At 37.1% G+C, this 23090-nt stretch overlaps 3 protein-coding genes and 1 pseudogene across 4 annotated transcripts; 1 reads left to right on the plus strand and 3 right to left on the minus strand.

The window, feature by feature from the left end:
• Positions 1-266: 266 nt before the first annotated feature.
• LOC110673919 (protein POLYCHOME) lies at positions 267-3749 on the minus strand. The gene is made up of 3 exons (XM_021837165.2): positions 3602-3749; positions 2993-3397; positions 267-1102 (listed from the first exon to the last, which is right to left on the minus strand). Exons 2-3 carry the CDS (start codon positions 3380-3382, stop codon positions 719-721), a joined length of 774 nt encoding a protein of 257 aa, XP_021692857.2. The 5' UTR covers positions 3383-3397; positions 3602-3749; the 3' UTR covers positions 267-718.
• Positions 3750-3881: 132 nt separating this feature from the next.
• LOC110673918 (3-hydroxyisobutyryl-CoA hydrolase-like protein 2, mitochondrial) lies at positions 3882-7991 on the plus strand. 2 transcript variants are annotated; one of them, XM_021837163.2, is made up of 14 exons: positions 3885-4150; positions 4312-4392; positions 4520-4588; positions 4787-4850; positions 5545-5624; positions 5768-5851; positions 6101-6185; positions 6303-6388; positions 6467-6588; positions 7033-7093; positions 7187-7285; positions 7367-7468; positions 7561-7602; positions 7698-7991. In XM_021837163.2, the coding sequence occupies exons 1-14, from the start codon at positions 4025-4027 to the stop codon at positions 7815-7817; spliced, it is 1221 nt and encodes a 406-aa protein (XP_021692855.2). In that variant the 5' UTR covers positions 3885-4024; the 3' UTR covers positions 7818-7991. The 2 variants fall into 2 exon arrangements, with proteins under 2 accessions (XP_021692854.2, XP_021692855.2); XM_021837162.2 differs by having other exon boundaries at positions 3882-4150; positions 7033-7285.
• Positions 7992-9189: 1198 nt separating this feature from the next.
• Positions 9190-12596, minus strand: LOC110673878 (probable WRKY transcription factor 32). Its single transcript, XM_058129578.1, has 5 exons — positions 12045-12596; positions 10452-11110; positions 10250-10360; positions 10021-10161; positions 9190-9751 (listed from the first exon to the last, which is right to left on the minus strand). Exons 1-5 carry the CDS (start codon positions 12171-12173, stop codon positions 9397-9399), a joined length of 1395 nt encoding a protein of 464 aa, XP_057985561.1. The 5' UTR covers positions 12174-12596; the 3' UTR covers positions 9190-9396.
• Positions 12597-12846: 250 nt separating this feature from the next.
• Positions 12847-22506, minus strand: LOC110673883 (DNA-directed RNA polymerases IV and V subunit 2-like; annotated as a pseudogene).
• Between the last annotated feature and the right edge of the window lie 584 nt (positions 22507-23090).

Here is a 23090-nt window from a genome sequence, read left to right on the forward strand (position 1 = left end):
CCATCTTAATTCATCAGCTTACGCTGGAACAGTATGGAATCAACAGTGGCAGATTACAAGAACAGTTCCATGATGATCACATTTCATTGATTCTAAAGCAAGGTTCAAGTATGTTGGTCAGTTTCTTTCCATAAACCAAATTTAGTTGGTTCTTGTTTGAAAGATAAAAATGTGGGCAAACAAGTTATGGTATATTTTGATGTGCATTTCTTTCAACCCAAAGTGTCTAGATACTGTATTGCCCATTTTCTGCCATAAGTACCATGTTGGCTTTAATCTAGCCTTTATGTACATCAGAAAAAACATATAACGTACTTATCCTACACGCCTTCAAGAGAAAGAAGGTAACAAGGAAAAAACCTTCAAGAGATTGAAGGAAACAACAATAAGGTTGCCGCCAATCCTACACTAGACCTTCAGCAATGATCATATCTAGCAAACTGCTAATTCATCCTATATGAACCTCGGCCTTCAGCGGGAAGAGAAGAGCAACCAGTAAACAATCAAAAAATTAAGAGCCCTCTGCTAATAACTGAAGTTCAAAACTCTAAAAACGATATCATCAGAAGATGATTAATCTCAATGTGCACAAGCTATCACCAGTAGATGATCAATCTCACTGCACAGGTGCGTCGTCAAGGGCCCTGCTTTCTTATTCCACATATTGTCCTCCTATGTTTTGCTGTAAAAGACGTAACTATCATCAGAAGATGATTGGTTACCTCATTGACATAAGAGTACGAACCTTTTTGTCTCTCTCTGCCTTCTTAGCACTAGCAGACCTCTTCAGTTTCTGAAGTTCCTCAATCACTTCTTTCTCGACTGTGTCAATTGAGTTCAGGAGCTTCTTTTGAGGTGTAAGCAAAGAATCTTCGGAGGATTGATTTGTAATATCAAGCAGAATTCTTGGAATTTTGCCCACCGTAGGAGGACAGGGCTTCAGTTCAAGACTTGGTATTGGAGACATGATAGTGTTACTGCGTTCGAGATGAGCATCTGGCGATTCTTCAGAAGAGTCAAGAACACCATAAGAGCGGGGCACTGAGCTCTCAATTTCTTGGGCCCTGCCTACTCCCAAAATTTCCCTTCTCCTTTCAATTGCCTGGTCAAATAGCCACTCCAGAATAAGATAAAAAGTAAAAGGAACAGATTGCATCCCCTTCACAATAATTCATTTACATACCCCACCAATAAAAGACTTTGCATAAAATGCCGGCCAATGAAGTATTTAAGTCTCTCACAAAATTGAGAACTTGAGGCATAACGCATTGGCACCCAACATTTGACAAACAGGCTTATTGTGGACAAGGCTATTTGACAGCCGTTTGGCTTGGGTGCTTAAGTTGAGCACCATACTTGCTTCGTAAAAAGAATCAAAGTCTAGCAGTACTCGAACCATTAAAGGACATAACAACCATGTGGCTATAACAACTACGAAAAAATAGTAGCAAGCTACCATCAATGCCTCAATAGATTTGATAAAAAATAGTAGAATATTTAAATTAGCTGACGCTTACCATTTAAATTCATGGAAGGCATTACAGCTATACTATCTTTCAGTCTAATTACTGAATCCAAGTAATGAATAAGTTCAATAAATGGTTCCAGTGGCAATGAAAAACATAGAAGCAAGCTACCATATTAGAAATTATAAGCTAAAGTAGAAAAAATCAAGAATCAAGTGACTCAGAATTTCAGATTTGCAAACATAAGAAAAAAAAAAAAAAAGAAAGAATTGGAGTGAAGCTAAGCCCAAATGATAAAATGAAATAAGAAAATGATACAGAAGGCTAGGCATGAATAAAAGAAAAGATGCACACCTTAAAGAAAAGTAGGAACAGAAGGCACATATCGTCAACAGGGAAAACAGTGATCGACAGCAATTGTTTTAACCAGATAAAAATGCACTAGTATCTTAAAGTGTGTAAATAATTTAGCTCAGGTTCAGACTGGCCCCTGCATTAGACAATTAGAACATGTTCTTTTATTGCCAAAGCAAGATAGTTACAATTTGAGAAATGATATGTCATAACTATCTAACATCACCAATGCCAATCTGCATATTATCTGCGAAGGGTTGGAAAGTTTGAATCAATATGAAATTATAACATGCTGGAAAATAGCTTCCTTGGCATCTAAATTGTTTACTTTAGGAGTAGATACAAAGACAAGCAAAATATAATAAAAACAGGATCAGAATGATAGAAAAGAACAGAAAGAAAAAACTTAAGCAGAAAGTTTATATAAAGGTTTGTCAAAAAGGAGCAATGCATCTAATAACAAAGTTGAAGTATGTTAGATATTTTCAGTGAGGTTTGTCTCAGAAAACAAGTACAGATGACAAAAATAAATCTCACAGATCAAGGTCCCACAGTAATGAGAAAAAAACCTAATTTGCAAAATTTTAATTTTTGATACCAGATTATGCCAGGATCCAAAACATAGGTAAGAAACAAAAACAAAAGGTATTACTTAAAAATCCATCAAAAACAAGATCACAGTCTAGTACACCCAACTAGCAAAGTCATCCAATAAAGGTTAAAGTCAGCATTAAGCAATAAACACAATCAAGATGAATATTGAATTGTAACAAAATATTAGGTAGAGTCATAATTAATTACAGTAATTAATTACAAACTCAAAGTCAATCAACAATCTTAAACCCTAAAGAGAGAGGTTTCCAAGAAACCTATTTAACATTACCATCCAGCGGTGTATCTAGAGTTTCAAACCAAGATCAAAATAACTCATTGAAATCCAAAACAAAACCAAGAATGCAAATCAATCGCAACTTAAAAGCGGATAACCCTATAAGTCCTAACCATTCAAGATTCATTATCAAAGCTTGCAATTTGTATAAAAAATACTTCAATCAAAACACCACACTTGCAAATTAAGCCTAAAAGTACCCCCAAGATCATTTAATGCAAAATAATCAAGGCAAAGAACTAAAACAACCCAAAAGACAGGGAATATGGCAAATGAGCATTACCCTGACAATAGCAGTGATATCTCGAAGAGGGGTTCTCGGGTACCAAGAAGGTAAGACACTGTTCGAGGCACGACCTCTTCCACTTCCATTTCCCCGCCTCACACTCCCAATTGGCGTATTCTCTCTACCTATAGCCTGCGTTCTGTAAATATTCCTGCCACGCCCAGTCTGGCCTCTTGGAGTGCCCGAACCGCCCCTTCCACGGCCAATAGGACTCATGCCTACGGCCCTTGTTCGATTAGCTACCATTGGTGGACCACTCGGAGATCCAAAGAAGGCCCTTTCAAGGTCTTGCTGGTCTTCATAAAACCCAACAATCCCTGACCTTCTACGAGCGAATAAGGCAGCTATGTCAATGGCCCTCGACAATCTGTCTCTGGATTCCGGCATTTTGAATCGTTTCAACTGATAGAATAATAGAACAATATTAGATAAATCGATGAAGAATCTAGATCTTGAAAACCAATGTTCATCATTTTATAAGGAAAACAAACGAGAATCATTCCTGAAAGAAAATGAAAATTGAAGGTTCATGATAGAGACCATTCCAATTTTCTCAGAAAAAAAAGGGAAATTTCCACAGAGAAGAAAAAAGGATGGATTATTTACCTTAAAAAAACTGTCCTTGATTGGCAGCAGAGGGAGAAATGGAGTTTTTTCCACTGCAAATGATAAAAGAAGAAGAAGAAGAGGAGGATTTAGGAGCAGCCAGCAAAGTGGGCAAATTTTTCAAACTGGAAATTGAGCGGTCTTATAGGGTAAATTTGAGAGCTCTAATGAAAATCTAGCTTCAAAATTTAAACTTTTCCCTGAAGCGCGATTAAGGTTTTGGGCTTCTTATTATGCAGAATTGGGCCTCTATACACGACTCCAAGACTCGGTCCAGCTCATTTGCAGCCTCTAGGCAACTTGCACTACAGTGAGAGAGTCAGGGAGTCACAGAGGCAGGCGGCCCTCTCCTTCTTCTTCCTCTTCTTCTTCTTTCCGTGCTTAGAGAGCATCCATTGAAGAGCAAACACTAAACAGAGAGAGATGCAGAGATTGACAGAATTAATAAACTTAAGGTATTCATTCAACTCCAGTGCTGGGTTTCTCTCTACACAGAGAGGCTTTTCTGCTTTCCCAGACTACGCCCAAAATGATAATCTCCAGGACCAGGTCAATCTCTCTATCGCGTTCCCCATTTCCGTGTCTTTATACGATAGTGTATGTCTAGTTTTCCAAAAATATTTGCGCCAAATTGTACAAAGAGTCAGTTTTGGCCTGGACCTTTAGTCTTTTTCGCTCGTAAATGGAGCTTAGTGAGGTTGTAATTGCAGGTTTTGGTTGAAGGAAGAGCGAAATCAAGAGCAGCCATTCTCAACAGACCATATTCTCTCAACGCTCTTACTGGTCCCATGGTTTGTTCTCTCTTCTCTCCACATTTTGTTTGCTTACGACTTTTATTTAGTTCATACTTGATGCCTATCCGGAAAATATTCTAACAAAAAGAAATTGTAGATAAATTGAATCTATTTCCCCTGGTAGGTGGCTCGGCTCAAGAGACTGTATGAATCATGGGAAGAAAACCCAGATATTGGATTTGTCTTCATGAAGGTATTTGGCTTCTTATGTGGGTACATGTTATAGAACGAACTGCTTAAATGGTGTAACGGCTGTTCAAATGGAATTTCAATACCTGCTCCTTTGCCAATTGCATTGTACTTTTTTCTGGAAATGTTTTTGAAAGCAATATTAATGCTTTATTATGGCCAGTCTTGGCATCTAAACTGCTTCTCTTGAAATCTTTTAAAGGGTAGTGGCAGGGCTTTCTGTTCAGGTGGAGATATGATTTGGCTCAGTGAACTAGTTAATGCAGGTAGGTCTCCTTTCATGCTCAATTATTGTGTCTATCTTTAGCTTTATTGGTAATCCAAACCATTAAGGATCAGAACATCAATTTTTAGTTTGTGGTCGCAAAAACTCTAAAGAATTTAATTTGCTCATTTCTGCCGCTGGCCATCATTTTGGTGGATAGCTTACTTCTAAATTTTGTGAAGAACGCCTTTGATCAGCCTGAAAAATTGGCTATGATAAATTATTCCTGAGAATGATATAAACATAGAATTCTTAAATCAGATTGCTTGAGAGGAGGGATGGAGGGTTGCATTTGTAACTGCCTGCCAATTAAGCCTTAATTTGGACTTAACCATTTCTTTTCATTTATTTCATACTTTTGGATCATTGCAATGACTGTTATGACAACTTAAGTCTCTTTATTTTCAACTTTCAACTTTCAACTGGTTAAAGATGCATTCTTGGTTTCACAATTTATTAAATAATAATTAGCGATATTGTTGCATGTATGTTTTCCAACTATTTTGATTATGTACAGGCATGTTAATTGTAATTACTGTTATGTTGATAGCTCAGTTCTCTCTTTTTTTTTTTTTTTTTATCAACAATTAACTTATTAATTTTGTTTATTGTTCAGATGCTGCTTTTGTGTCATTATTTACCACATCTTGATTTGTGATAAAGTAGCTTACATCTTATCTGCTTTTTATGTGTAGGGAGAGTTGAAGAGTGCAAAAGCTTTTTTCAGACATTATATAAGTTTGCCTACCTACAAGGAACATATTTGAAGCCACATGTGAGAAATTTTAGATCTCAGATCAGTTTAGATTGAGATTATGTAATATCTTGTAGATTGTGCTTTTCCTCGAAACGTTTTTAGTTTCAATACATGTTTGGGCTCTGGAATTTGTCTAATGGAACAACTTGACATTCTTACAGGTGGCTATCTTGGATGGCATCACAATGGGATGTGGGGCTGGAATTTCACTTCCAGGAATGTTTTCTGTTGTAACTGATAAAACTGTATGTTACGGGTGCTACTCCCTAATATTGGCAGTTTTACTGAATTGTGTTTGATTTTGTATCCTTGTTTTAATAATCAAAACCTATCATCTTATAAAATAGCATTTATTAGTCAAATGTTTGTTAACTGGAGTATTGGACAGTTTTAAGTTCTACTTTTGCTGTATTGTATTGGTGAAAACCGCACTGCAAATTTTTCATAACGGTGTACTCAAAGATACAGCTTACTATTATGTATGAATTTTGCAGATCTTTGCTCAACCTGAGACTCAAATGGGTTTCCATCCTGATGCAGGCGCTTCTTATTATCTTTCTCACCTACCTGGTTACATGGGTAATATGCATCTCTGACATCTAGCAATGTGATTTTTCTTACTCTGTTGAGCATGTAGAGATGTTTTGAATGTGAATCACAGAATTGATTTGGTGGATGTTGCTAATATTGTTTCAGGGGAATACTTAGCCCTAACAGGAGATAAGCTTAATGGTGTGGAAATGATTGCTTGTGGCCTCACTACCCACTACTCATTAAATGCGGTTTGTTCTCATTACACCATTATTAATATGTTTCAGTCTCTCGTTATTGTTGCTTATAGTAATGAATTTCCTGGACAGAGACTTGCTTTAATTGAGGAACGCCTTGGTAGATTAATCACAGATGATCGTACTGTAATAGAGACTTCTCTTGCGCAGTATGGTGATCTTGTCTATCCAGATAAGACGAGCGTCCTTCATAAGTATGCCTTATTTTGTATTTCTTACTTTTGCCATCAATTTTTTAGTGTTATTTATTGCATCTACATTTATGAAATTAGTTTCTATAATTTGTATCATTTCGTCCGGGACTAAGAATAAGATAGTCTAGAAAGGTTGATATTTCTGTCATCTGTTATCAATGCTTATCTTCATGTAATTTGACAGTAGAAGATATAACAGGCCCAAGATCACCTTAAACTATGGTTTTGTATCTCAAGAGTAGCATCATCAAAATTACTGTCGGCTGGATGGTGTGGCTTGTTTAATACAAGTAGTTTATTCAATATAAATTGGACTTTTAGTTTTGTCTTCTGATGTTTCTCTCACTTTTCCTCCTCCTCCTCCTCTTCTTCTTCTTCTTCTTCTTCTTCTTTCTCTCTCTCGCTCTCCCTCTCTCTCTCTCTCTCTCTCTCTCCCCTTTCCAGGATTGAGACAATTGATAAATGTTTTAGTCATGATACAGTAGAGGAAATTATTGATGCACTGGTAAGTATTGTATTCTATGCTAATGCTTTCTATTTTTTTTTTCCTCTGAAGTTGGTTCCTTATTATAATCAGTTTAATTATCGATTTTCTCAGGAAAATGAGGCATCTAGTTCTTATGAGAACTGGTGTAAAGAAGCACTCAGAAAAATGAAAGAAGCCTCCCCGCTAAGCTTAAAAGTTGCCTTGCGATCCGTAAGTTAATGCTGTGTTTCATCTATGTTATTCTCAATTGTGATAGTTGGAATCTTGTGTGAAGTTTCTATGTTGCAATAGATACGAGAAGGTAGATTTCAATCGCTGGATCAATGTTTAGCTCATGAATATCGAGTATCCCTCACTGGAATCTCCAAAACAGTCTCTACTGACTTGTTTGAGGTATGGTTTGGATAACGATTTTGCTTATCTTTCATCTAGAGAACATTTGGTGGACCTAACCTTGAATTATTGGTGAATAAATCTCTGTGTAGGGTATTCGGGCGCGATTATTGGATAAGGATTTTGCTCCAAAGGTGAATCGATCTACTGTATTAGAAAAATCCCATTTGGTATTTAATCACTATCCAAGCTTTGTTAACTTAATTGATAATGCGCTTCTGATATGCAGTGGAACCCTCCAAGTTTAGGTGAAGTAAGTGAAGACATGGTAGATTGCCATTTCTCCCCTCTTGGTGAGCTTGAACCGGAGCTGGAGCTGCCCACAGCAATACGAGAACCTTATATCTGAGTTAGATCAATCTAGAGAGGATAATAGCAAATGCTAGGTTCACAAATGACAATACTAGTTTTTGCTTCCTGTGATGCAGGATGAGTGGTAATTGACCCATTGAAACGTTTTCCAGAGAATTGTTTCCCAGCATAATGTGTTGTAATAGCCAATTGTGTCGTTGTTTCTTATTCATTGGCATTTTTTGTTTGAGAGGTTGAACTTGTCTGAAATTTTGATATAATTTTGGTGTTCCATGCATTTATACTCTAGGATAACTAACTGTTCTTATCCTGATTTTCTTGGTTCTCAAACAGAAATTTTGACCAATTTTTTTTTAATCCTTGAACTTTAAAATTCTAAAATTATTTTAACAATAATTAAAACAGGAAATAATAATATTTTATTCACCCCATCAGAAATAAAAGTATTGGATTATTTTTTCCAAATAAAAGGTCTCATTATTTAGCATTTGTTGAAAATTAAAAGAAATTAAATAAAAGAGAAGAAAAATATAATTTTCATTGTATGGTATAGTTATCTGGACAGATAAAAAAAAAAAAATTATAAAGCTGACTTTTCTTTTTATATGATGTTAAAAATATATTTGTAATTTTAACCTCCATAACTTTTATTGGGAATTTATTTTTAGATTTGAAAGGAAATTAAAAAATTTAATTATCATTTTCTTCTCTTTTGCTTTTTCTACTTGCTATATATATATACCTCAAAACAAATGAAGTGTTGATGAAAAGAGAGAAAAATAAAATAAGGGAAAAAGAGACTTTGTTATAATTATTTGAATAAATTACATAAATCAAGCTACTCACACTAAAAAGTGTTTGATTTAGCTGTTTATTTTTAATTTTTTACTTAAAATATGCTTTTTGACTTATGAGTCAAATTAAAATAAATAATTAATTATTTAATAAAATTATTTAAAATATTTAAAACTTAAAATAACTTTTAAATATTTTAAGTATTCAATTAAAAAGCACTTAAAAATAATTAAATTATTAAAAAATTATATAATTAAGTATTATAATTATTAAAATAAAAAAATATTAATATTTATAAAAATTATTAAAATAACATAATTTTTTATTTGATAAAAATAATTTTAAAATAAATAAATAAATTATAAATAAAATTTCTTTACTTACAAATTCAGACTTAATTTTAAATAATTTTTATAATATTAACTTATTTATAAATAGATTTAATTGACTTATAAATAAAATTTTATAATACAATTATCAAAATCGGTAGATTGATTTGTAATTGCACTCCAACCTCAGGAGACAAATAGTAATTAAGCCCAAGTATTTTACTTCATACTTAACCTCTCCAAGCGGAATGGGACTGGTTTAACAACCTCTACGATAACAACCAATTTAAAAAAAATAATAATAAATCAATGAAATAGTAAGAGAATGCTCCACAGAAGGACAGCACTTACAGAAAAAAGAGCCCATAAAGAGCAAATGATAAAAGAAAGACTGCCAAAATTTCAATAAACTCAAATCAAGGGTGCATAATCTCCGTTAATGAAGGAATATTTGAGAAAATTTTTGCATCAATCAACACTACTACTTGTTTCTCAACAAGGCCTGAGTTCAATTCCAATGCTGAGCAGGGTTCGGGCGGACTCCAGTGCCTTTTCACCTCCAAGCTCTAAGACCTTCTCATCCATCAAATCTCCTTCTCTGTCCACTGACCATTTGGCTGAAATCCTTTCGCTAGATAAACTTTTTGTTTTCTTGCAGTTAGCATCATTCATAGTGGTATTGGAGGAAATCCGACCAAGATTTTCTGAACCTTTTTGTTTCTTAGGTATGGGCACGTCATGGTCATGTTTCCCTTCGTATGTTATTGTGGCGGTTGTTGCATCATCTACGGCCCTCTCAACATGCTTGCGGGCAGGGCATCCTGCAGATGTGCATCTGTAGTAACTCCTAACATTTCACCAAAAGGACAGGCGAGTAGCTCAGATAAATGTGGACTAACCAAGATTCAGTATAAAATTCAGTGTATAATTACAAATCATCATGGAATGCACAGAAATTCAAGCACATATGCCATGGAAATATGTGAATGCAACTATAGACAGAGCAATGCAATGGCTAAAAACCAGGGCTTATATGTATGAGTACAACAGAAGAAGAATCCATTAAAAGTTGGAACTTATCCACTAATAATTGCACAAATTAATATGAAAATTCACCTCAAGTGAGAATTCCCCTTCACCATTTTCTGACCATACTTGCGCCATCGATAACCATCACTTGAGATGCCCCCATCAGCAGCAGCATGCACAACAATCTTAGTCTCTTTATTAGCTTCCAAGACAGAAGCTGAATACGCACTCCTGTTTGTTGACCAATTATATGCATTTAACGTCAAAACTAAAATCAAAAGCAGGTTTTAATTTTCAAGAGAATCAAATTCTAAACAGGACATGCCTTTTTTTCAGCGTTCGTTCCGCACCATGCCTCTCCTGAACCTCAGCATCTGCAATCCCACAAGAGCTATTTTTCTGTTGTTCTGCCCCACTCGAAACAAAACTGGAAAACAATTATCAGAATACAATGATTTCATTAACGAAAAACTTAAATGGAAGCTATTTTAAGAGGATCATGTTTCCAAATAACTTACAATTTTTTTGAGTCCAGCTCATTACCATTGTGCTCCACAACCTTAATCCTAAGATCACCACTAGAACTACTTGAACTCTGTTGTTCAGATTCAGAGATATGCACTGATGACTGCCTGGTGTCTTCCCAGCAGATAGACATATCTGCACCAGCTACCCTTTGAATTGAATCAATAATATGATGGCCTGCAGCAAGGTTAGCAGATGCCACAGATCCTCTTGACACGTTGCATTTGTTTTGAGAGAGATCGTGATTATGATGACCTATATAAACGATATCAATGATATCCTTGGAATGGTCACAGCGTTGAACCTTCTTCTTTGCAAGGCAATTAGAACGTGCACACCTGTAGTAGCTTCTGGAACTATTAGAACTCTTCACCTGCTTTTGGCCATACTTCCTCCAGCTATACCCATCACTGGCAGGTTTCTCCGTAACAATATGGGAAAGACTGGTATTATGGTCAGCATTTTTCTGGTCTAATATTAGCCCAGACATTGGGATTGCAGGGGATGAATGAGGCATGGACGTTGCAGGTGGAGTAATAGGTGATATATTGGTAGAAGGATTTGCACATTCAGCCTGAAGTTCCAACTTTGCTCCATCTACTTTAGGCTTTTTGCTCACCACATTATCTTCTTGGGATATCTCATATTTCCCCTACAAAATAAGTATCGCATGATTCTAATAATCCAACATCAAAGAAGTTCATAACATATGGGCACCTTGCCAAAAAATGTAAATGAAAAACCTACATATGTTATTCATATAAGCACAATTTTCTCTGTTTTTCTGGTGGATTTTCTACAATTCTGAAAGTTATATGGAATAGCATGGTCACAAATTCATCAAAAAATTATAAATCACACCTAATCAAATGTGGGATCTACAATCTAAGCTACTTGCATAGATTTTTATGGCTGTGTGGAAGGACAACAGGATTTTAGAAAACTATATTACAGAAAGAAAAGGAAAACAAAACAAAATAACCAGTACCTATGCCATGTTGGCACACATCTCAAAACAATACTAAAATTGTTCCAGGTCTAATTGCAGATAAGTTCTTCACCCACTTAATGCGATTTGTTACATAGAACATGAATCATTCTATTTCCCATGTCTATCTAATAGAAAATTACAGGGAAGCACAAATTAAATGAATCAGAGGGACAAAAACTCTAAACAAAATAATTGAATAGTTTTACAGCTGATTTTCCAAAAACTGAGTAATTTAGTCAACAATGTGATAGGACAGAGTATAAAACAAAGCAAACCAAAAATTCCAAATGCTGTCTTCACTTCCCAACTGTAGGGCAACAAAAATTCGAAATAAATTTGAACTCAATAGCTAAGCCTACCTAGAAACCCCTCTTCTTATCATTGCTCCGTACAAGTTATACTAAATAAAATCGTAACAGCAACAACGATCAATTTAAAAAACCAACCCAAGAAACCAAATTACAGAGAGAAAATTAATGATAAGTTCTAAGCACAACGCGTTCACCAGAGTGTCAAAAATCACAACAATAAAGCAAAACAGTACCATTCAAACATAATACAGAAAAATAAAATCCATATAAACAGAAATAAGAACCTGAAATCGCAAAGTGGGAGAATTGGTAGTCAAAACGCTTCTGAGAAGGTTGGAGAAGGAGGGGGAATCACAGGCAGAGGCCTTCGAGTACAGGGTACGTGATTCCCTCTTGCCTACAGAGTCGGCCATGAAGAGAGGAGAGAAGAAGAAAAAAAAAAATTAGTTTTTGATAGATAGTCGAGTAAAGGAGGAGATGGTTATTGGGAAAGGACAGTCCTTGACCCAATTCCTGTTGCTGTTGGACGTGCTCTGTTCGGTTATGAGGAGATGAAGAAGTGAGAAGCAAGGAGAGGCATGGTTATAGAGACAGCGAGGGAAGGGGAGCATCTGGACCTTTTCTCTTTTTGACTAATGTTGACCAGGCACTGACGGTTTTTTTTTGTGCTTTGGGGTTTTGGCCTTTTACGGCTTTACGTTTGACCGCCACACTCAATCTTCAAATTTTCAATTGTTTAGCCTATATAGGCTTCTACTGGTCCACTTGCCCTTTTCGGCTACTAGGGATTTTGGGTCTAGGGCGTTTTCTGAATTTTTAATTCTTATACACACTGATGTCATGTAAAACCCATAGTCACCAGGCGTAGCCCAGAAACAGAAACCATAAAAACCCAGATTTAAGCTTCTCTTTCATCGTCAAATCTCCACCTCCTAGATTTATGAATATCATCCAACATTAATGTATTCAAGCACTTGGAGGAAAATTTCTTTAAAAAATAAGATTTTTTGAGGTTTTAAAACCTTCAACACTCTTACTTTTTTAATTCGTAAAATTGATAAATTTGGACAATTTTGTTATATTACCTTCGTTCAAACACACTGATAGATACTTCTCATAATAATACTGTACAGTACAAGTAACATAGATAACATGTAGTTAGAAAGTTGGACAAGGGTGACAATCATTAAAAAAGGAAAAAAAAAAAAAACCCCATTTAGAAGCACAACATGGCTGAGTTTCAAACTTCAAATTAATACCCATGCTGAAGAGCTCCTACCATAATAACTTGGCCCCACAAGGTACATTCAACCTCACTACATCATCAGCAGACTCGCAAATTCTGCAGTAGGGACCCCTAAACTTGCGACCACCAGGCACCCCCGGTTGAATCACATTTGCCACATTTTTGCAACTTTGGCAAATATGAATTTGTGAAGAATCATTGAGAGTGAAAAGGTGCTTGTTCAGATTAGCAGATGCACCATGAGCTATAAGACAGTCCCACTCCATCTTGCCGAACTTGACACCACCAAAACGCTTACGGTCTGCAACTGGCTGTCTGGTGAAGGGGTGAACAGGCCCAGTGTTTCGGAATTTTACCTTGTCTTCAGCCATGTGGACCAACCGCTGGTAGAAAGTTGGACCCATAAATATAAGAGAATGAACCATTTCACCAGTTCGACCATTGAAAACTCTCTCATTTCCCCATCTTGGAAATCCGGCTCTGGCATGAATATCAAAAGAACAAATTATTCTGGAAATCATTTTGTCACGACCCAACCTATGGGCCGGACCGGCACTAGGACCTGGGCCAACCTAAAGCCCCCGAGGCCCGTAGTAAGCCTTAACTGTTCATTTACCCAATTCTAATTTCAAGAAAACAAACGGACAGAGTCCGACCATAAAATGGACTTATCAACGGGGAGTTTTCGACTCACCCGACCTGTAAACACAATATATAGTCAAATGGGGAGCTCAGCTCACCCTCCACATACTCATCAACATAATAATAAATGGGAGCTCAGCTCCCTCATCCAATCCATCAAACATGCATAGCATATTAAGTTTACAGGTCCAAAATAATAATTTAGTTTACAGACCCAAATCAAATAAACATTTCTAACACATGCGGAAATTCTAAGATTTAACAAGTTTATACAAACAGTAATAATTGACCTGCGAGGGAGAAAAGCAGGTTAACCAAAATAAAATCCTCCTGTAGCCTGAAAAAATATTGAACAGGAGTGAGCATTCGACTCAGAGAGTAAAATATCAATTTTAACCATAATCTCTATAACTATCTAGAACTAATGCACCCTGTAGAGTGAAATGCAACATCAACAACATTTTCACATCATAACATCAAAAAGGTAATTTGGAGCACTCACGCACCCTGTAGCATCAATCATAATATATGGGAGCTGATCCCCTATACAGCTCTCTTAAATCCAACCTGGTGCCAGCGAAGAACTCAGCTCGGACTTCCACTTAATAACCAAATCGGGGTCCCAGCGAAGAACTCAAGCCGTGTCTACCCCGAAGGATCGGGTCCCAGCGAAGAACTCAAGCCGTGTCTACCCGTCCTATCCATAGTCCACACCACATCACACGCCGCAAACGCACGCACACTGCTCCAAATTACCACAACAACATCCATGGCACGCTAACAGTTATGAATGCAACATATATCGTGTCTAGAGTTTAACTACATAAATATATGCATATAAGTGATGCATGGGCATGCTTGAACATATAATAATATCGAAATTACAATTAAAATTAATATTTTACTCACAGACTTGACGATGGTCACTGAGGCGGCTGGGCGGAGGAAGAAGGCTGTCCCGGCTCACCTGACAATTATATTACAATTATTTAATACAATCTGACTCAATACAAACAAAGAAAAAGACCAATTACGTCCTAAGTCGTGCCGAAAATCCGGCAGAGTCTCCCCTATACCTAGGACCTACCCAACCTGCAAAAGGGTTCAAAACACACTTCTATACTCACAATCCATATATCCACAGTTCAATCATATCACACAGCCCCTCCTGGGCCCATCAAATCAGTTATCCATCACAATACGCAAAATTTCAATTTAGTCCTTATTATTTATCATTTTTGCAAAAACTGCCCAACAAGCTCTAAAAATTATAAAACTTTGCCCCGCGGTCCTTAGCAATATTACTAAGCTATTGCAAAAAGAATCGTAATTTTCTAAGCTACCACGAATATTTTATGGATTTTTAATCCTATTTAAGCACTAGAAAATTACGAAAAAGCAAGGTTCGGGTTTACCTTTGCCGATTCCGACTTCGGGAACGCGCTCGGGACGTCTGACAATGGGGGGCTAGCCAAAACCTCGGTCCAATTCGGAGACTTTTCCGGTAACGGGTCCATGCGCCCAAATTTGCGTAACCGTCAATCGCCGAATTTCCGCGAATCGAGGATACCTACACGAAGCCCATAACACGGGGGTTAGTACATAAATTTTTCAGAATTTTCTAAGCTCATTAAATGCTCGGAAAAACACTGCGAAGTTCCGTGGGACCCACCGAAAAACGGTGTCGGAAAAATTCGAAATTTATGTCGTTGCGAAGCTCTCGACGAATGGAGCGTGCTGGTGGCCTCGGTTTTCTCGTGGGATTCACGGTTTTCGAGAAATCTAGCCCAAAAGTCGAAATGGGCTAAAATCTTCCCGAGCAAAAATCGGACAAACCGCTCGATGGATTTCGGCGTTCTTGGTGTCTATGGAAAGCTCTCGCCGAGTAGATGATTTTAGACACAAGACCCGGTCCAATTGGTGGCCGGATCGGCCGGATTTGGCCGGGGAAGTCGAAACGGCGCGCGCGCGCAGGGGGGCGTTTCGCGCGCGTTTTTCCGGCCGTTTGGGCGGCGGCCGGCCGGCTGGGAGGGCTGGGCGGCGGCGCCGGTCGGCTGGGGGGCTGGGCAGGTGGCTGGCCGGCGGCTGGGGGTGGGGAGGAGAGAGAAAAGAGAGAGAAAAGGGAGAGGGACGACGCGCGCGGGGAAGAAAAAGGGAAGAAGGAAAAGGCCGGTCCGATTCGACCGGTCCGATCCGGTCCGGTTCGATTCGGCCGGTTCGATTCAGAATACAAAATTTTGAATTTTTACTCTGCCTCGGGACCGAAAACGAGGTCCAAAAATTCCGAAAAAATTCCAGAAAACTCAGAAAAATACGTAGACTCCAAATATATTTTTAGTTTTGCCACGTGGTCTTTAAATTAATTTTTAAAAATCATCAAAGTTTATATTTTCGGAAAATCGAACCCGATTTTTAAAATCCGAAAAATCTCAAAAAAATTCCAAAAATTTAATAAAATTAAAATACTAAAAATGCTCATAAAATTAAAAATTTTGGGGTGTTACACATTTACAGAAAACAACAGGAGACAATCTCCAAAATGTTCAAATATGGAAATTATCTATGAGGTAGTAAATTCAGAATGAACTAAACCATGCAATCTAAAAATGAACTGTTGCAGGATTAGTCTGGCAACCAAATGACCCAGAAGAAGATGGCATTGACATTTTTTATTTCTACCTCTAAAGCAATTCAGATAAGACAAAAATCTAAAAATGATATTATTTAACAAATTTCACATGGTGCATCAGTGGTGAATATTATGACATGAACCAAAGGAAATGTCACCCATGAAGCTGGTCTGTGATTGCTTCAACAGAGATTGTGGAGAACGGGCTGGCATATCTCATTAAACCACCACAGGCAATCCTCTCTCCCAAAGAAGCCTCTAAGAGTTGACCAGGAGTTTGTCGTGAGGGAAATGCATGTGGGTTTTTAACAATATCAGGAACTATTCCCTGTCTGGTGAAAGGGAAGTTCTCTTGAGTTGCCAAAAAGCCCAGAACACCCTTTTGTCCATGCATGCTAGAAAACTTGTCTCCAAGACATGGAGAACGAACCTGCAGCAATGAGCTAGGAGACATTTATCTTAAAGGCAATAATTTAAGCAAAAGGCCAAGCCATTAGAATATAATTCACACCATGTGGATGCATGCATGTGTGTGTATGTCTGAAAACATGCATGAATACATGGTTTATGTGCATGTGGACATACATAGGCATATCTGTGGTGTTTTCACATGCACCATTAGTGTAATATGTTCACAAATTTGCCTGTCTCAGAGACGCCACAGCAAAATTCTTTCCCTCATCATTAGAAGATAATGTGACTTTCTGGACCATGCCCCTTTCAGTGTGCTTCAATTTTGCACCATGATTAGCCCCAGATTCTGCACACCTCCCAATAACAATATCACCACTCTGTAGATTAGCACCAATGAAAGGAAAACCGTCATTGTCAAGGCTGTCAACACATCCAGTTTTACTCTGTATCTTCCCAAAATTTACAGTATCATCAAACTTTCGCCTTGTCTAATAGTTCCTTATCATCAACATCAGCCTTGTAACTTCTGATATGTTGATACCGCGCTCTAAAGAAGCGCGATTCATTACTAAGGAGTCCTCTTGATTGTATCCTAGATGAACATTGACAGCCACGACAGCATTCTGACCATTATATAACTCAGGTTTTGGCAGCATTCTGTTATGACCTTGTTGGCATCCAGATTTTCCAAGACGATCAGAAGTCACTGTCTGAAAAAGTGGCCTTTGGGGATAGTGCAATTGATGTGACAGGGTGTCCACTCTGATGTTGGGATTTGTTGTGGAAAAACCTATAGCTTGCTGAGAATGCTTTTGAGCCTGGTATAGAACTCTTCTTGCATGGTCATGATTGGCAAAGGGAATGATCCCACAACTTAAACCCAATAAGGACATGTCAAGCTCACAGTGCATGTACTTTAAGGTTGCTTCCCATCAGCTCCCTCCAGAAGAAATTTTACACTCCATGCTGTGCTGCAATCCTCTTCCTCTTCAGTTCCAACAAACTCAATAATTCCTTTGTCCAGAAGAGATTCGAAGGTTTAATTTCCTCCTTTAAAACCTTTTATCTTAGTTAAATTCTGAACAACCAAAAGGAGATGTAAAATCCTTCCAGCATCAGAAATATGCGCATCTCTTTTTGCTTTTCATCTCTTTTGATTTCCACCTACCAGAATACAATACAAAAAAGGTTAGGGATATCAACAAAATCTTATCACATAAAACAAAACCTGCATATGCCACGTGGTCAGACTAGATGTTTATTCCACCAACTAAAGCACAACAAAATGGTTATAGCACTCAAAAGACCAAAATTACTAAAAATTTAGAAGGACAAAACCTGTTGAGGCAACTGCTTTCTCCATCGTAAGTGTCTAAGCTTGGCAACAAACAAATTAGAATCTTCACAAACTCCAACCCATTCCCCATTCAGAAATACTATATACTTCCCATTAAGTTTAGTATGGGTATCATTTACAATTTTCTCCATTCCACAATCAAACAATATGTCAATTAGGGGTTCTGAAATGTTCAATACAAAAAAGGTTAGGGATATCAACAAAATCTTATCACATAAAACAAAACCTGCATATGCCATGTGGTCAGACTAGATGTTTATTCCACCAACTAAAGCACAACAAAACGGTTATAGCACTCAAAAGACCAAAATTACTAAAAATTTAAAAGGACAAAACCTGTTGAGGCAACTGCTTTCTCCATCGTAAGCGACTAAGCTTGGCAACAAACAAATTAGAATCTTCACAAACTCCAACCCATTCCCCATTCAGAAATACTATATACTTCCCATTAAGTTTAGTATGGGTATCATTTACAATTTTCTCCATTCCACAATCAAACAATATGTCAATTAGGGGTTCTGAAATGTTTGTGCTAACAAGTCCAGTAGAAGCCAAATTTTTTACAAGTCCACAGTTTTCAGCACCTGGAGTCGAACAAAAGCAAAGCCTACCCCAGTGAGAAGGGTGCCTGCATGCAGTAGATTATATTAAGAAAAAGAAACTGCCACAACCCAACATCTAATCTAACCAAACTAATGTAATTTTCCTGATGATCAGATATGCATGCATACACACACACACACACACACACACACACACACACACACATTTCAACAGAAGATGGAAAATATCAACAGTTATTATAATCATGCAAATAATAACTGAAAAAATCTATTTCCAGCAACTGTTTGAAACTTAGCCTTATTGGCAGAGCATAATCAACATTTTCCAGGTATCAGCACATACATGATGAGATAATGAGATCAACCACTTGTCTACATACAAATTGTGCTACCCTGCTTGCTACTCAAATATAACTTGGCATTTTAATTAGCCCCCATTTTACAACTGAGCTTACAAAGAAATTAGAAGCCAAGACATTTCATGTTCAACCCTCAATGAACTTAAAAGTCATTTCATCACATTAAGCCAAATGCTACTACCACTCATAAAATGACTGGTAAAGTGGGGAGAGAACAAATGATGAAAGTAATTTATTTTATCATGCATCGCACACTGGTCACCCCAAAAATCCATTGATTTCAAGATTACTTTAAGTTCATAAGTACATTGATTAGCTTATCTAGCAATACGGCCTTGTCCAGAAACAGTTAGCACAATAACCTGAGCACTGTCAATTATGACATGGTTAGATATATGGTTAACCAATCAAGCAATTAAGAGTGTTTGCTTTTAGCTATAGAGTTAGTATATCGGATAGACATAATGCATAAAAACAAGAACTAAATTGTAAGCTTTTATACTTACAGGTATCTAGCACCTCCAACCTTCACTGTGTACTGAACCTGCTGTCGTGTTTTCCGCAAATCAACCATTGTTTGCAATGGATTTGTAGGTCCCAGATTAGCCACAACACCAGACATCCTTTCCATCCTCTTATATGGATGTGACCATGCCCCAGATGAGAATGCTCTCGATAGACCATTGGTGACTATAGAAGCATCCAGATAATGCTCAATTGGGCGCATTTCACGATCTCCATAGAGTTCTTTCTACAAAACCTTGGCCATGCACGTCCGTGCATGTGCTTTGTGTACTTTTAGCTCTCCCTCTAGCAACTCAGCAGCCAACTCAAATCTCTTGTTTCTAAAACCATCCCTGTTGTCAGTTTTCTTTGGCCACTAAATGCCTGTAAAAGACACTTTACCATATAAGTTAGAAACTAAGCCTTCTGCCTAGGGCTACGGAGACTGGGAAACAAATACAGACTAATGCAATCTTCAGTTTCCCCTGGTGGAAATCTGGTTCCTTGTATTTGTTTAACCACATAACCAAGAGCACTCCTCTCCTTGCGAAACCCCTCACATTCATCATCAGCATAATGAATTGAGGCATAATGCTGGCATCCTCTGTATTATAATCAATCAAATCTACAACTTCTTTGTCTGACTTGATTCCAAGGGAAAAAAACAAAATCCATACAGGGATCTCGATTGACAAGAAATATACAGTAAGGCCTTTCTTTTCTCCTTTAATGTTTTCATCTTTAGAGGGCCCCACTGGCACTAGTCTAACAATTAATCTATTCCTTTTAACTTCAGACTTGTACGCAACTGTCCATCCCTGAGTATTTGAGACCCAAAGTCTCTTTAAACAAATTTGCTCGTGCAATGAAAACCTGCAATGAATAAAAGATGGATATCATGATGTTTGGGCAGAGAAGGTGTTAAAACAATGAGTAACTATGATCAATAACTTGAATAGCACATTCAACAAGGGTACAACACTTCAGTACAAGAAAAAAGGAAGAATGAATGAAGAAACTGGAAAAGCAATAGACTTATATAGCAAGCTCAAGCAAAAAAAGTTATTTAATTCAGCCTCAAAATAGAAAAGAAGAGTAGTAAGCGATTAACAGAACCAAGGTCTAGCCATCCAAATCATCAATAGAACATATGTAGTTCTTCCTACGGATATGCCATCTTGAATTCCAAGCTTCAGAGTTCGAAAGGGAACAAAGAAGATTAATTTAGTTGGATTTTCTTTTCTTTAATTTGAAATCAAATAGATTTAAAAATAAAATTAAAAAAAAAAGCAAAAAAAGAAAGTTTTAAACTCACCTTCTTTGCGCCCTTGATCAAAAAATAACCTCCATGATCAAAATCACAATGACCCTTTTCAATTGTTTTCATCCAGCAAAGGTCAGACTTAACCATTACAGGCATCCTCCCAATTATGACATCCCTGTTATCAGTACTTAGAACCATCTTGTCAACAAATTGATCTTTCCCAGTTTATCACTTCTAACAGCTTTCTGGGTGTACACCTGAAATATTTGCAGAAAAATATCAGACATTGAAAACTCTTAATGAGAGGAGAAATCAATCTATGGCATTCTTCAAAAAGTTTACAACTCTGAGCTGTAAAATCCTTCTCCAAAAAAGTTCACACGGAGAATGAAAATGCCATTATTGTACCATTTAAACAGAAAAAGATATTTTAACTGACAAAGAACCACATCTTTATCTCTCAATCTCTATATCAACAAAGAAACATAACAACCAATCAAGATTCAAAACCTGTGAGTCACAAAATGGCCAGCATCATCGCTAGTAAAGTTTGCTGAGTTCCGTGAAACACAAAGTTCAGAGAAACTAAAATACATTTTACTAACCTCTACGGTAACATTCACTTTCATCCTGGCTGAATACGTCATATTCTGAAGCCTCGCATATCTAGGGAACATATTGTGTTCACTACCATCCGAGCCAGCCCAAAAATTTGGTTTATCAAGGGTGAGACCTTCCCAAACCTTAGTGAAGCATAACGCCATTCATTCTCTCCCTTCTTTGATGGGTCATATCTAGGTTCAACGACCAACTCACCAAAGGAATAAAAGGCCATCTGTAAACCGTTGTGGATGAAGTCATTGTAAGAGTTGATCTGGTGACTGATGAGATCATACTCATCGAAGAACAAGGTCGCAGCTTTCTCACAGAAATCCTTAAGAAAACCGTCCCCCTAATCGCGTAAGCAAGCGGTTAAGTCCATGAACTCTTCATCATCATCATCATCATCATCATCATCATCATCAAAATCTATTTCGTTATCAAATCCATTTGGGAGCTTCTTGCCCTTACTACTCATGCCAATGTCTTCATCCATGGCAACCACTAGCTCCCTCATTTAATTCAAAATCTGAAAAGAATAAGCATACGTAGACATTAGTGATAAGGCCATGATTCCATGAACTGTGAATCCTAACAAAGTAATAAAAAATCTCACCCAAAAACGCAAAATAAACCAACTCAGAGTCACACCTAACAAGTATTATTAAAAATAAATGAAATTCCACATAAAGCAACAGGCTTTTACATGGTTTAACAAAAACTACCGAAAAGCAAAGAAAATTAGAGAAAGAATAGAAACTCAGAATCTTAAACTCATAATGACTTGCATAGAATGTAGTTCCCAGTATAGAGAAAGCCGAAGACCCCTAAACCCCAAACCTAAACTCCTTTCTATAGATGCAAATTTTGGGGTTTTATAGGCTAATTTGAGGGCTAATAAACTCTTTCGTAAACAATGTATGTAGCATTTCTGGTGTTTTGCCTCAACACAGGAAGTGTGAAGAACCGAGTCTCTGCATGTCATCAAAGCAAGCGAAGCAGAGAAGACGATGAAAGGGCAGAGTCAGAAGAGTGACACTGAGGATTGGGGACCATTTCATGGTACTTTTTAATTATGAAATGACAAAAATTTCCTCTATGCAATAATAGGCGATAACGTAAATTAAGGCGACCGAGTTATTTTTACCAATCACTCAACTTTAATAGACTTCATTTTATTTCAACAAAATCAATCCTCTTTTATTTTTTCACAAACAATCTCTCCAATAAGAATCTGATAAAATCTCTAATAAAATTTCTCTCTTTATCATGTCAGATTAAAAGCCCCTATATGTATCACTTTAAGCTTAACACACTCACACTTAACTTCTAGTCATTATGTTCTTCATTGCTCTCCCAAAATTACTATAATGACAACTCACCCATCATCTGTGGTGGAAGAGTTAGTGAATGATATCCCGGGAAAATAATGAAATTGGGCGAACTGTCATATAGATTTGAGAACTTTAAGGACTAATCCGGATAAGCCATTGTAATATACTTGAGAATTTTGTTACTTAGAAGTACAAGTAATCATGATGCTGATTGATTGGTATATTATAATTTGCTTGATACTTATGAAATGTCTGAGTAATTTGTGTCAGACTTTACATCAAAGATGTTTCTTTATATAAGTTTGGTGTACATAGAGTGATTTATGTCATATCCATAATAACATGGCTTTTCTCTCTAAATAGAGAGAGACTTTTCTCTTAGTTTGTCCATTGGTCCTCTGAGGCTCATAGGCCTTCA

This window comes from Hevea brasiliensis, chromosome 11 (genome assembly GCF_030052815.1).
Source record: "Hevea brasiliensis isolate MT/VB/25A 57/8 chromosome 11, ASM3005281v1, whole genome shotgun sequence".
Classification (NCBI taxonomy): Eukaryota; Viridiplantae; Streptophyta; class Magnoliopsida; order Malpighiales; family Euphorbiaceae; genus Hevea; species Hevea brasiliensis.